Raw genomic sequence first — 13,477 nt, 5'->3', positions numbered from 1 at the left:
GTACTTGGACATAATAGATATGTATTTAATAATTTACTGTCCAAGTTTACAATCCCTTTTGAAACTTAATACGTAGAAGTGGGACAAGACGGCAGTGGCTGTCCAGGTTTAGCCCCTCACTAATTAATCGCGCTGCAATACCTGGATAAATTCGGATCTGGTATAAAAGCCATTCAAACGTATGATATATTTTTCACAATAAATGATTTAGTGTATTTTCATAACTTTTCAACCCTTTCTCTTAATCCAACTGTTTCTCAATTCGCTTAGAGGCGTCATAATAATATTGTCCCAGTTCTGATTCCATACTTGTCCTACTACACCACTCGTTGAGATTAAATGTGTCCTACTACTGCGGTTGACAGCAATTTTTTTTTAATGCGATTATTTTAATACATATATTACAAAAGAAGGTTTTTTTTTTCTTAAATATGACTATGAGATCCCAGCTATCTGCTAAGATGATAAGTTTTCATGTACTATGCTTAAATTTCGTAGTAAAAAAACATTATAAAAAGTTTATGTTCAAAAGTGTCCAGGTACTACCTCCTTTACCTTATAAGTATTTGAGAAATGATCAACCAGATTTTGTCAATACTAATAAAGTGCCGATTAATTATAGTTAACTCGTTAAGTATTGGAGTTAGAAGAAAAATGGATAGAACCTTTCTTGTAAAGGCCGTCAATGCCTACAACTTTTGTATAAAATTTTTTTCGCTAGCATTAATATTTTCAACCCTTTTGGGCCCCATTCGCTGTCCCAGCGATTACACGAGCAGTGCCACTCTAGTAGTATTTCCTCGGTGGTTGCAAATAGTTGGTCAGTAGTTTGAGTGATAGAAAGATAGATTAGAATTTCTGATGAAACGTGGAACGTCCTACGTTTTTACACAAGTTAAGCGAAAGAATCCCATGGGTCAGTTTCCTTTTTCCACGGTTTTGAAAGAGGTAGGCAACGTGAACGCATGGATGCTCTTTCGTCACACGGCAATCGACGAAATAGCGACCATTGAGCAACGTTCGTCGGTTACTTACTTTCGTTTCACGTAACGCTGTCCCCTTGTGCATGCACGAAATTCATTCGAGACATCATACCTCCGTTCTTGACTTCGACGCTGACCCGGTCGATTCACCCCGTAAGTACGGGCGCAACAATGGATGTCCCGGTGCAGATTCGATTACAAAATCTGTAAAACTAGTTTTCCTGCCGTAACGAATAATCCAGCATTGAGCAAACGCAGTGTCGTTCGATTAAAAACTTTCTAACGGAACATATTATTCTTGGAATAGTTTATTTACGAGTAGTCGTATCTCGGAACGATTGCAATCGTTTGTACGAAACATAAGAAAGCGTGATGTGATATGATAGAAAGGTGTCTGCCGAGGTCTCTTCTAATGTGAAGTAATTTCAACTTTTACCGAGCAGGACCGAGTCTCGAAAATTTATGGAAATTAGCTCTCGGATTCCAGGTAACAAATCACGCAGAGATGAGGAAAAGGCACGATGGAAATGTTGAGGACGAGGTGAAAAATGGTTGTTTGTCCCCGGCTAAGGGACGACCGCCGTCGAAACTGTCGTTTCGCAACGCAGTAGAAAAATATAATTAATTAAGTCTATCTACCCTGCTGTCGCGCGCTTTCGCAACGGCTTTGGTATTTTCCATGTTTCCTTATCATTCGTTTTTCTCGTCGATCGCCCTTTCGCGTGAAAACGGTATCGCGCTGCTCTGACTCTTCTCGGAACAGCCGCACCGTGTCGACGTGAAAGCATGCCGTGACTGAACATTTTCCATTTTGTTATTTATAAGCGTTAACTTTCGTTCTCGGCCACGCGCCAAATGCGATAGGATCTCGCCTGGAATTAGGTCTGACATTGTGCCCATCCGACGACAGTCAAATCTAGTTCATGTAATAATAAAAGAGAACAAAAATTGTCAATCAGGTATCAACTTTCTAATAGAATTATTTTTTTTTTTTTCACAAGAGAAATGTGACGTTTTGAGGAGTGAAAGGAATTGTAATTAAAAATCGTATTTTACAGAAGAGTCCAGAGAGCTCACCGATTGAATTTCACTGCGCTTCGTTACTTTCTTGTAGATTAGATCTGGAATTATATGGTCACGAATTATTCGGGTGTACGCAGCTCTGACGTGATCGCAATTTTGTTCTCTCCGTCAAGCGGCATGCGACGCGATGATAAGCTGATGAAGCCGTTGATTCGCGAGGCAGCTGTCCCGGCAGTCCTCACGTTGTCGTTCCGTAATTTATCAAGAAGAGAAGAAAATATGATTCGCGGAACGGTTCACGTTGATTCGCGGCTCTTATGCAAACTGTTTATCATCCGATTCACGACCCGAACGGGTCTTGAACTCGATTTTCTTCTTATCTTCTAAATACGCATTTAGATTAGGTTTAAGTTAATTTCTGTTTATCATTTTCTTATCAAAGCCGGTACGTCTTTTATTGCATAATCCGTTGTAGAGAAGCTGCCTTCATAAGATTCGTTTATAAGGTAAAGGAGGAAGTACTGGGACAAAACGAATTTTGGAACCAGTATTTGGACATAATAGATATGTATTTAATAATTTACTGTCCAAGTTTACAATCCCTTTTGAAACTTAATACGTACAAGTGGGACAAGACGACAGTGGCTGTCCAGGTTTAGCCCCTCACTAATTAATCGCGCTGCAATACCTGGATAAATTCCGATCTGCTATAAAACCCATTCAAACGTATGATATATTTTTCACAATAAATGATTTAGTGTATTTTCATAACTTTTCAACCCTTTCTCTTAATCCAACTGTTTCTCAATTCGCTTAGAGGCGTCATAATAATATTGTCCCAGTTCTGATTCCATACTTGTCCCACTACACCACTCGTTCAGATTAAATGTGTCCTACTACTGCGGTTGACAGCAATTTTTTTTTAATGCGATTATTTTAATACATATATTACAAAAGAAGGTTTTTTTTCTTAAATATGACTATGAGATCCCAGCTATCTGTTAAGATAATAAGTTTTCATGTACTATGTTTAAATTTCGTAGGAAAAAACATTATAAAAAATTTATGTTCAAAAGTGTCCAGGTACTACCTTCTTTACTTTATTAAGTAAATAATTCCTTAAATTGTATTATTGAACGACTTGAGGAGGGTTCACGGTCGTGGGGGGGACACGCGGCCAGATTTCGAGCACAAGGACCCAGGGGAGAGCGAAATGAATTTAACGTTGGTCGCGCACTCGCGTGACCAGCGTCTCGGATGAAACGACGGCGACATCGTCGTCATTATCGTTCTTCTTCGAGCACCCGTTGATTATAAGATCGTCAGTACGGGTTCGCTTCAGTTTGTACTAAGACCGCCAGGCACATGCGTTCGTTCCTAGCGTGCTTATGTAAAACGATCCTGCGAGAAGTTAGCTCTTTCGCTGTGTCCGAAAAAACCGGTGAAAGTATGCCGAATAACTGTGTTTAAATACTGCTACGCTTTTTGTTTCCGTCTTCTCGTGTTCCCTTCCTTATGTATGCAGCGTAGAATCGATTCATTGATACGAACGCGTTCAATGATATTTTTTCAATTTCACTGGTGTCGACATTGTGATTTAATCTGTCGATTATTATTCAATATACTTATTACCACACCTGTTGGCCAACCGGCATTTTAATCAATTGGGCAACTCGTTGCACGTTCATTAGATTCTTTCGGCGTGTTTCAGGGACGCTCGATCCGAACAATCTTACAGTTCGTCTTCGTAGAGAAAAAAAGTCACCATCGATGAGGAAAAATAAAATTCGAAAGCGTTGTCCGTTGAAACGGAAGGACATTGGCTCCGGACATAAGTACGATTCGAGCGTGAACGACTTTCTAAAACCACTTGCACTCGATTCCGTCTGGTTTTTCCACCGCGGCTCGGCCGGGGTTCGGCGACGCGGCGGGCTTCCCGGCGGATTTCGCGGGACGCATCTTTCTCCTCTCGACGGAGAAAGTGGCCGACCCGGTGATCAATTGGGTAACACGCAGGCCTTGCTGCGATTGAATAACCCCTCGCGTAACAATCGGCGCCCGTCGCCTTTTGTCCGATGCAATCGCGGCTAGACGCAACCGCGCTCCGATCAACCTAATTAATAGAATTGCGCAACACGCCTGTACGAGGAAAAACCGGCTGGATTTTATCATTATTGGAAAGCCTCTTACGTAAATTCTTTCTCTTGACGCGAAAGAAACTTACCGGAGAATCGGCCAGGTTAGGATTAGAGGTTCGCTGGATCGAAAATCAAAATATAGACCAGGTTCTTCTTTCAGATAAGTGACCCGCACAGGGAAGATTCTTATGTATCGTATTCACGAGGACGAGTGGGAAGTATTAGGTGGAAAAACGTGGGGTATAACGTTACGGCGTCCCGTATGCGGGTTGATGATCCAGCAAGAACGAGTTCCTTCCTGAAGAAACAATGAGCGGGACATTGATCCGTGAAACGAAACACGAGACCCTGATCTACGAGCTCTGCCCTTCGCTGTTACCTGATTCCTCGACCATAACTAGACTGCACACTTTTTAATACAGGATAAACAGTACAAAGCGTATGCTCCGATGCGTTTTATAATATCCGTGTCGAACGGATCGTGATATTTGAAAGCGTAAAACTCACTCAGAAGGTGTAAATCACTTCTCGAGAATAGAACAGCAATATACGTTGCCATCAGTTTGCAAGGGAGATGAGTTAGGACCTACTTCACGTTTCCTTTCAACGTTCCAGCATTTGTAGATGAATAAAGCCAAAAAGTGGCTCAACTCATTTAGGAGATGAAATATAAGTTCTCATAAAATCTTAAGAATCTCATAAAGATTTGCAGAGCGATACGTTTAATAATTAGACAGATTTTTACATATGAACGAGATTGGATGATTACGTAAATTCGAATTATAAAACTGAATGGACCAGAAATAATCTATTCTTATACAAATTCGAATTGTATGAATAATAGATTCGATGCTTCGAGGTCGACGATCTCGCGAATGTGACGTAACAAGGAGATTGCGAATCGATTAGGTAGCCAGAAAACAGAATAGTATCTTACTTGTACATCTCCGTTGCCGCAATCTCGACCCGAATCCGAGGGATCGGCATCATCGGGCAATCATTTCGCTATGCTAAACGCGTATTGTTGTCGCGCACATATCTGGGTCAAGTTTCGTCCGCTCTTATGCTCTGTTTTTCAATTCGTACGACCCACTTTTCACGCAGAATCTTTGACACCTTTTGTTTTTTAATAATCACCAGTAAAATTTGTATGTTTTGATAAATAAGAACGGTTGTTGTTGCTCTACGATTTTCTAATGAAAACTGGTTTCTGCGTGAAAGATAGGGATCGATCGATGATTGAATTTCGCGACAGACCGGCGATAAAACGTGGTTAACGAATTCTAGAATGAATAATATACCATGTCGCAATGTTAGAATATTTAGGGTCATGCCTCGAATACCGAGTTGTTACAGTTACCGTTCAACCGAGAAATTACGGTGCAAGTGTGATTCCGTTTCTGTGCCCGAAGAACATAACTCGTCAGAGTTTCCTTGTTTCTTTTTTGGCAGCAGGATTTATCTAGAAACATGTAGAAAGAGAAATTTTCTAAAGATAATGAAACTTGAATGGCGAGTTGAACTAAGAATTATTGTCATTATTGTGATTCGCGAAATCGCTGGTCAGTCGTTTTACGATTTCGTTCAATTTTTCGTCTTAAACTACCGGTTGTTACGACGCGCCTAAAACACCGTGGAAATTCCTAACACGGTCCGTTTACCCTGTAACTAAGGATTCCATCGCCAATTCAGATTCCAGTCGTTTTTCCCCGTTTTTGCTTATATAAAATCTGGCACGCGATACCGTGATTCCTCGCGAGTTGTTCCTTAGTAGATTACCGCGTTTATTAGGCAACGACGTTGTTTTCGGACTTCCCCGAAACAAATACATTTATTTATAAATTCTGTGTCCGTAGATGTGGAAGAACTTGACTTGCGTGGACGATTTCCTGAACCGTGCGTTCCACAAGCTCGGCCTTGTGGTCGGTCGTCATCCCGGCTACTTCGTGATCGTTCCGGTCCTCCTGGCGTTCATCTGTTTCACCGGTTACCAGAGGATTCATTACGAGATCGACCCAGAGTATCTGTTCTCGCCGACGAACGGTCCGAGCAAAACCGAGAGATTAATAGTCGAACAATACTTCAAGGTGAATTACAGCCATAAGTTCAACCTGGGTCGCATCACCAGGCCAGGTAAACGGAATGCTTATTGTGTAACAGAATGAGACTTCGAGAAAGTACAATGAACTGTGAAAGTGCTTGACGATCTGAGAAAAGTTTAAAAATCGTCTATCTTTGAAATCTCCAACCGTTGTTGAAATTAAGATCGAATCGTATAACGCCTCGTTAGTGCGATCGCGTCAAAGTTCAAGGAGAAAGTGCATCGACTTCGTTCGAGCGTTTCCTCGTTTTCATTGCGTGCAATTTTATTGCGGCGCACGAGCCGGCTTGTTATTAGCCTGGGAACTTTCACGTTTCATTGAGCCGTCGCTAATTAACCCTTTACCGAGGCGTTTTCCCGTTTCCCCGCCTCTGGGATACAAGACCGCGACGATTCTAAACGAGACCGCTTGTTGTTGACGTTATCAGGACGATTCGGGCACGTGATTATCACGACTAAGGATGGGAACGAGAATCTGCTTCGAAAGGTGGTGTTCGACGAGCTACGGGAGCTGGACAATATAATCAAGGGTGCCAAAGCGGTTTACGAGGGGGAGGAGTTCACTTATAGTCAGATTTGTGCCAAATGGTTGGACACGTGTTTCAACAACGACATTCTAGATCTGCAGGATGTAATAGAGTAAGTATTAGTATAAGAAGTAACTAGAGTACTAGAGTAAGAAACACTCCAGACGAGAATCGCAGAAGCTCCCGTTTAAGAAACGACAAAGACGATTCGGTCGGACTTTGTTATTTAAGAATGGGAGCTCCTGTTCGTATTAGGGGTCTAAGTAGCTGTTAGCACTTTGCAGGGAGGTGGAGAAGAGGGAGCTCAACCTGACTTTCCCGGTAACCGTGATCCCGGAAACATGGGAGATCCACCTCTTGCCGGTCTACTTCGGAGGCAGCGTTCTCGACGAGGATCAAGTCGTTGAATCAGTACCTTCCATGCAGCTAGCCTACTTCCTCACCGTGGACAACCCCCGCCAGGATGCGATGTGAGTCCGTTGATCAAAATCAATATTCAGATGATCCTTGATTTTTTGATGGAATAACGTAAAATCTCTGAAACAGAGGTGCAGCTTGGGAAGAAGCGTTCCTGGAGGCTCTAAGGAAGGTGGAGGAGGACAACGTGTTCAAGCATATAGAAACTGCCAGGTTCGCCTCGAGGACGCTGGAACTCGAGCTGGAAGAGAACACGAAGACCATAGTGCCTTATTTCTCAAGCACGTTCATCCTCATGGCACTGTTCTCAGTGGTGACGTGCATGATGACGGACTGGGTGCGCAGTAAACCTTGGCTAGGGCTCCTGGGGAACGTGTCCGCGGCGATGGCCACCGTGGCGGCGTTCGGGCTTTGCATATACCTTGGCGTCGACTTCATTGGACTCAATTTGGCCGCCCCGTTCCTGATGATTGGTGAGTTCAATTGCGATTCTCGGTACTTTGAAACCAGCTGGCTTCATGGAACGAGGAAAGAATCACGGTTCCAGGTTTCCATTAGTATTCCCCGGTCATAAATCGTCTTTTCATTTATTTCACTTTTTTTACTATTTATCTGTGCTCGTATCTTTTGCAATTCGTGACATAATGGTTCACGTAACGCGAAGAAAGTTGCCTTAGAATCTTTAAGAGAGTCTGACTCACGTTCATTTTCATACAAGCTTCCTGGGTTGTTAGAGGAATTGTGACTCTAATGTAGCGACGGTGACTGAATGACTGACGAGGTTTTCTAAGAATGATGGACAGATCGCGAAGCGATGTGATTCGAATTTCGCATTATCATATCGTTTCCACAAACAGTGGCGTTTTCAAACGTTACTGCGAAGCGATGTGACTCGAATCGATACAGAAACCGGTGCGAGTCAGAAAATGAAAAGATTTCGCAACGCGACGCGATCGTCCGCAACGATGCGCGGGCAAGCGTGAAGGGAAAAAGTCGCTTCCGCTTTTCGCGCAAATCACTCGGTGCTCCCCTGACGCGCGACTGTTCGATCAGGAAAAGCCGCGGTGGACGCAACGCGAGGACGTCGTCAATCGTTGCGTTAAATAGCTCCGGGGGCAATTATAAACTGGAATTAGTCGAATAAAAAAGCCTGGCGGGTCTCGAAACCGCTTGTCCTTGCTCGAAATTGAATAAACGCGTTTATTGGCGAGTATAAACCGGCGTCCAAATGTAGACAGGGCTGAATCACGAATAAACCGACCATTCTGATTCACTCGACGCGCTAACTGCCGTCTTGTTATCGCTATAATGGCACCGTGGACGTTTTTATACTAGCATCAAGGGACAATGATTCACCTTTTATTCAGTCGCCGCGCTAACTTTTAATGACAATCATTAACCGCAGAGGAAGCACGTTACTAATATCGCTATTTGTTTATTTGTTCATATGCAGGTATCGGAATAGACGACACGTTCGTGATGCTGGCTGCCTGGAGAAGAACTAGTATAATGAAACCGGTACCGGAAAGGATGGCCGCCACTTTGAGCGAAGCCGCTGTATCAATTACTATCACCTCCCTCACCGACATGATATCATTCTTTATCGGCATTCTCTCACCATTCCCATCCGTTCAGATATTTTGCATTTACTCAGGTACGTCATATATACTTTAAATAATGTTTAAAAACTCTAATGTGTATTGAATTATTCAGGATTCGCGGTGGTCTTTACTTTCGTTTTCCATTTGACTTTCTTCACCGGATGCGTGGCGATCAGCGGATACTGCGAACAGAAAAACCTGCACAGTGTGCTCTGCTTCAAGGTGCAGCCCCTCTCCAAGTCTTGTAAGTAACCTCGCTCTGTTCCAAAAGAGCTGGTCATAAGTAAAAAGTACGGAGAACTGTGGGCATGGAACTGGACGTTGTTGCGACCGTTTACGTTTCCTTCTTGCGTAACCGAGCGTCCGAGAATCCGTGGGTAAAAGTAAAAGTCCATATTTCGGTTACTACATCCGATGTAACCATCCTGTTTATTCGGAGAAGGGGGAAGAGAATCGTTAAATAATACTTTCGGAATGCTTTCACGTTCGCACCTCGTTTTGTTCCAACTTTCATTACGTTGTACGAACGAAGACAAAGGAGACCATCGGATTTTAGATTCTGGTTACAAGGGAGAGGCCGTTTCGATTGAGAAAGCCGGAAGCCTGTTGCGTTACTCGAAAATGATTTATAAATCATCATGCGATGTACGCTTGTATCGGGAAGTTACGAATCGCTACTGTAAGCACGAGCGCGTAATCTGTAATTACAACGGATATTGATCATCGATACATCGGCCCGATACTTTCTCCGGGTTTTGCCGCGTTCTTGTCAACATAATGAAAAGCGGTGATCTTACAGCGGCCGTGTTACGTCAGGAAATCGTGCCGAGTTACGTTCGCGCGCCGTTAATTCGTTAGATCACTTCGGGATTATGTAACTGCGTCGCTTTCTCCCGGTACATCGTCGACGGCTACGGACAATGTCATCTCGGGTTTACGAAAGCGTTCTCTGGTTTCTGGCACCGAAATCTTGTAAGCTGAGGTCGTGGGAATTTATCATCAGAACTTGGCGTTCGACGAACAAGGACGGGTATTAATTAGTATCCAATAAAGGTCGCGACATGGTCAACGCATCTTGGAAACCACGTCGCTACGTGCCTGGCGTTATAATGCAATTAACATTGGCACGTGACATTGTACTCGCGCTAGTCTTTGTCTCCCACCGGACAATGGTTTCGTCACGCTTGTTCCCACAATGCCATCCGGGTTGCTTCAAAGTCAAACACAATGCTCGTGTTCATGGAAACCGCATGGTTCATCTTTCAGCGAATCGGTCGTGGCTGTACAGGGCGTTGTGCAGCGGCGGCGTGGACCCTAACGACCCGTACAACACCGTCGACAACCCGGAGCACGGATGTATGAGCTGGTTCAGAGACTACCTGGCTGCAGCGCTTAATTGCAGACCGATCAAGGTCATCGTTATACTGATATTCGCTACGTACTTGGCCGGCGCGCTTTACGGGCTAACAACTCTTCGGGAAGGCTTGGACCGCCGCAAGCTTTCCAAGAACGACTCTTATTCTATTGCCTTCTACGATCGCCAGGACTACTACTTCCGGGAATTTCCGTACAGGATACAGGTGAACAAAATATGCTTGCAGCAAATCAGTATAATCATATAAAACAATTATTTTTTATTTTGTACTTGATGGAATTTGCTGAATTGATTCTTGCATTTTCTATTCCCTTTTCGATATCAATTTCTCTGAATTTCCTGTATAAAACTTGTACAAATGTCTGGTACAAATGGAACGAGAAAGTCCGATTCGGGTCCAGAAACTGAGATCGGCCTCCAACGAACATGGCAGCTCTCGCGGCGAGGCGTAATCCGCAATTATGTCACGTGGGGGCAACTTTCTCCGGGGAGGGAATCGAAGAAAAGTGACTGGGAGCGTTGCGTCAGCCGTTGCTCTCGCGACTTTTCTCGTTCGACCCAGAGGAGGACGTTTGCTCGGATATCCGAGTACCGTTAAGAGTACCGCAGGCCCCGTTAAAGAATGTCTAATTTGTAGCTTCCTGCGCCACTTTCTTGCGTGATCGCATATCATTATTCGATGTAGTAGAGAATTTATCGAGAGATGATTATACGTCGACACGTTCATTGTACGTCGAATTTGAAAAGCGTTGTTGTCCTTAGGTCCTCGTGAGTGGGCATTACGACTACAGCGACCCGATCATCCAGGAGCAGATGGAGAACCTGACCAGATCGTTAGAAGCGAGCAAGTACATCAGCAGCGCGCCGATATACACAGAGAGCTGGCTGAGGAGTTTCCTGAGCTACGCGAACACAGCAGACGAAGTCGACATCGGCAACGAGAAGAGCTTCATCAAAACATTGAAGGAGACTTGGCTATTTCCCATTTACAGCAGCTTTTCACTGGACGTGAAGTTCGACCAGGCCGAGGAGCATATAATAGCGAGCAGATTCCTCATCCAAGCGGTGAACGTGAGCGGTACCAATCAAGAGAAGGACATGGTGAAGGAACTGCGTCGGATCTGTACCAACTCGCCGTTGAACGCCAGCGTGTTTCATCCTTACTTCGTGTTCTTCGACCAGTTCGAGCTGGTCAAGCCTACCAGCATCCAATGTATGGTCTTCGGTGCTTTGATCATGATGCTCATCAGCTTCATCTTCATTCCGAACGTGCTGTGCTGCCTGTGGGTCGCGTTCTGTATCATATCCATCGAATTAGGCGTGGCTGGTTACATGGCGCTCTGGGACGTGAACTTGGACAGCATCTCGATGATCAATCTGATCATGTGCATCGGCTTCAGCGTCGACTTCACCGCGCACATATGCTACGCGTACATGAGCTCTAAACAGAAGACGCCCGAAGAGAGAGTCAAAGAGAGTCTATACAGTCTCGGACTTCCCATAGTTCAAGGAGCCGCGTCCACTATTCTGGGCCTCGTAGCGCTACTCCTCGCTGGAACGTATATCTTCATGGTGTTCTTCAAGATGGTTTTCCTTGTGATCTTCATCGGAGCTATGCATGGGATGTTCCTGCTCCCCGTCCTGTTGTCTCTCTTCGGTCCCTCGACCTACAGCGACGAGAGAATCGAATCGGAGAAACGCAAGGCTCAAGAGAAAGATTTGAACTGTAAACTGCAACAACCATACGTGATTCCTCACCCTAGTTTAACTTTTTACAATCCTGCCGGCGCAGGGAAGAGTCTTCAGGGTAGCCCGGCGACGAGCTTGGCCGCTTTCGAGGACAGGGATCCCGGTTTAGGGACCAGCGAGGACAGCAATTCTACCGAGAGCGGTTCTTCTCAGAGCAGGAGGAGAGAAGGTCAGATGGAACAGGAGACTCAAAGACGCCACGACGTTTGGAGAAGGTCAATCGGCGTTCTGTACGGCATGTCTCAGTTCCAGACGGCCTTGCAGCCAGCCGCACCGCTTCCGGATTATTCCGGGGCGCAACAGACCGGCCAGGGCGAGCAGGAACGGCGAACGGCGAGAACCGTATCCTACCTGGGCCCATATCCGACCTACAGGCCTGCGAATCAGCCGCAGAGGGATCACAGGAGAAGTAGATCGTACCATAATCTTCATCAACCGTCGAGGTACCTGACTGAGCCACGCTATCCTTAAAGATATCTCGAAACGAATCGCAGCACGACTTGCAAAACGACTTCCGGTCGCTTTTAAGCGATCGTTGCAAGTACTGTTACTTGTCTTATCAGAAATTCGCCTCAGAGGCTGGTAACGACGACTTGCTCGTGAGTGTAAATACAAATGGAAGATGTATTAATGATCATCTTCTTCGAAGGGGAAATGCGAGTCGTGTGACGGGTAGGAAGTGATTCAAGTTTTAACAAGTGTGAACTCTATATTGTAGCTGTATAGCGAGCTATGACTCTCTAATATACGATAACAACGTCAGTCTGTATTTTTAAATATCTTTGGGATCTTTAAAAGTTCAGACTTGGCGAACAGTGAATTTGATACGTTTTTACTTTCGAGCCGAATGCAGGAACTTCTCCCTTAGTTTCATTCCCCCGAACTTTTAGTTTTTAACTATAGTACCAGCAGAGAATATCATTTACCGTGCACGAGGCCGTGCGTAGCGTGTAAGAATCTGCTCAATGGAAATCAAAACCAAAACGACGTAACAGCAGCAGTAGAAGGAAATCAGAAATTCGAGGGACCTTAAATCATTCGTGCCTTAACGGAAGTGTCGTAAGAAATGAGAAACGAAGACTACGAAATAGAAATTTATGAAAAGAATTCCAGTGCGAGTTTTTTGAAAATTTTTACAGATAGTCAAACGTTCCCTCAAAAATTATTCGTTGAGCGCGTCGAAAGAAGTGCATGGTACTTCTTATTTAATAGAAGAAATTTAGGCGTAGCGAGCCTAGCCGCTGAGAAGATGAATTTCAAAAGAGGAGAGAAAGAGGAGACAGAGGAATTCTTGTAAATTCAGGTAGACGAATTAATTAAACGATGCATCTTCCGTGTTCAGAACGATATTTCCTGTATAAATAAATAGTGTGCGTGTCGCTGTGAGTGAGAGAGTGCTACGAATATTATGCATTGTCACAGACTGGCAGCTGCCATTCAAGAAATATATTCTGATAATGATTTCCTCACGAAACAGTTTTATCTTTCTTTTCGACTAAATAATTAAAAGAATATCCGCGTACAAGAAGAGGAGTCCACGGATCAAGTAAGAACTCGATTGTT

The 13,477-nt window shown here is 44.2% G+C and overlaps 1 protein-coding gene across 2 annotated transcripts in view; it reads left to right on the top strand.

Annotated features, from left to right (window-relative positions):
* Ptr (patched domain-containing protein) overlaps window positions 1–13,388 on the top strand; it is a 22,606-nt gene extending 9,218 nt beyond the window's left edge. The window contains exons 3-10 of one of the 2 annotated variants that reach the window (XM_018021789.2): window positions 6,001–6,277; window positions 6,674–6,884; window positions 7,057–7,242; window positions 7,319–7,662; window positions 8,643–8,843; window positions 8,903–9,034; window positions 10,057–10,370; window positions 10,928–13,388. In XM_018021789.2, the coding sequence (XP_017877278.1) occupies window positions 6,001–6,277; window positions 6,674–6,884; window positions 7,057–7,242; window positions 7,319–7,662; window positions 8,643–8,843; window positions 8,903–9,034; window positions 10,057–10,370; window positions 10,928–12,385 (3,123 nt within the window). In that variant the 3' untranslated portion in view covers window positions 12,386–13,388. Of the gene's footprint in view, window positions 1–6,000; window positions 6,278–6,673; window positions 6,885–7,046; window positions 7,243–7,318; window positions 7,663–8,642; window positions 8,844–8,902; window positions 9,035–10,056; window positions 10,371–10,927 lie in introns of those variants that run through there. The other variant, XR_003388949.1, reaches the window with a different exon arrangement.
* Window positions 13,389–13,477: the final 89 nt, after the last annotated feature.

The sequence above is a fragment of the Ceratina calcarata genome, unplaced genomic scaffold (genome assembly GCF_001652005.2).
Source record: "Ceratina calcarata isolate Rehan_Ccalc_2016 unplaced genomic scaffold, ASM165200v1 scaffold260.2, whole genome shotgun sequence".
Lineage (NCBI taxonomy): Eukaryota > Metazoa > Arthropoda > Insecta > Hymenoptera > Apidae > Ceratina > Ceratina calcarata.
This window is presented reverse-complemented; position numbering and strand designations above follow the sequence as displayed.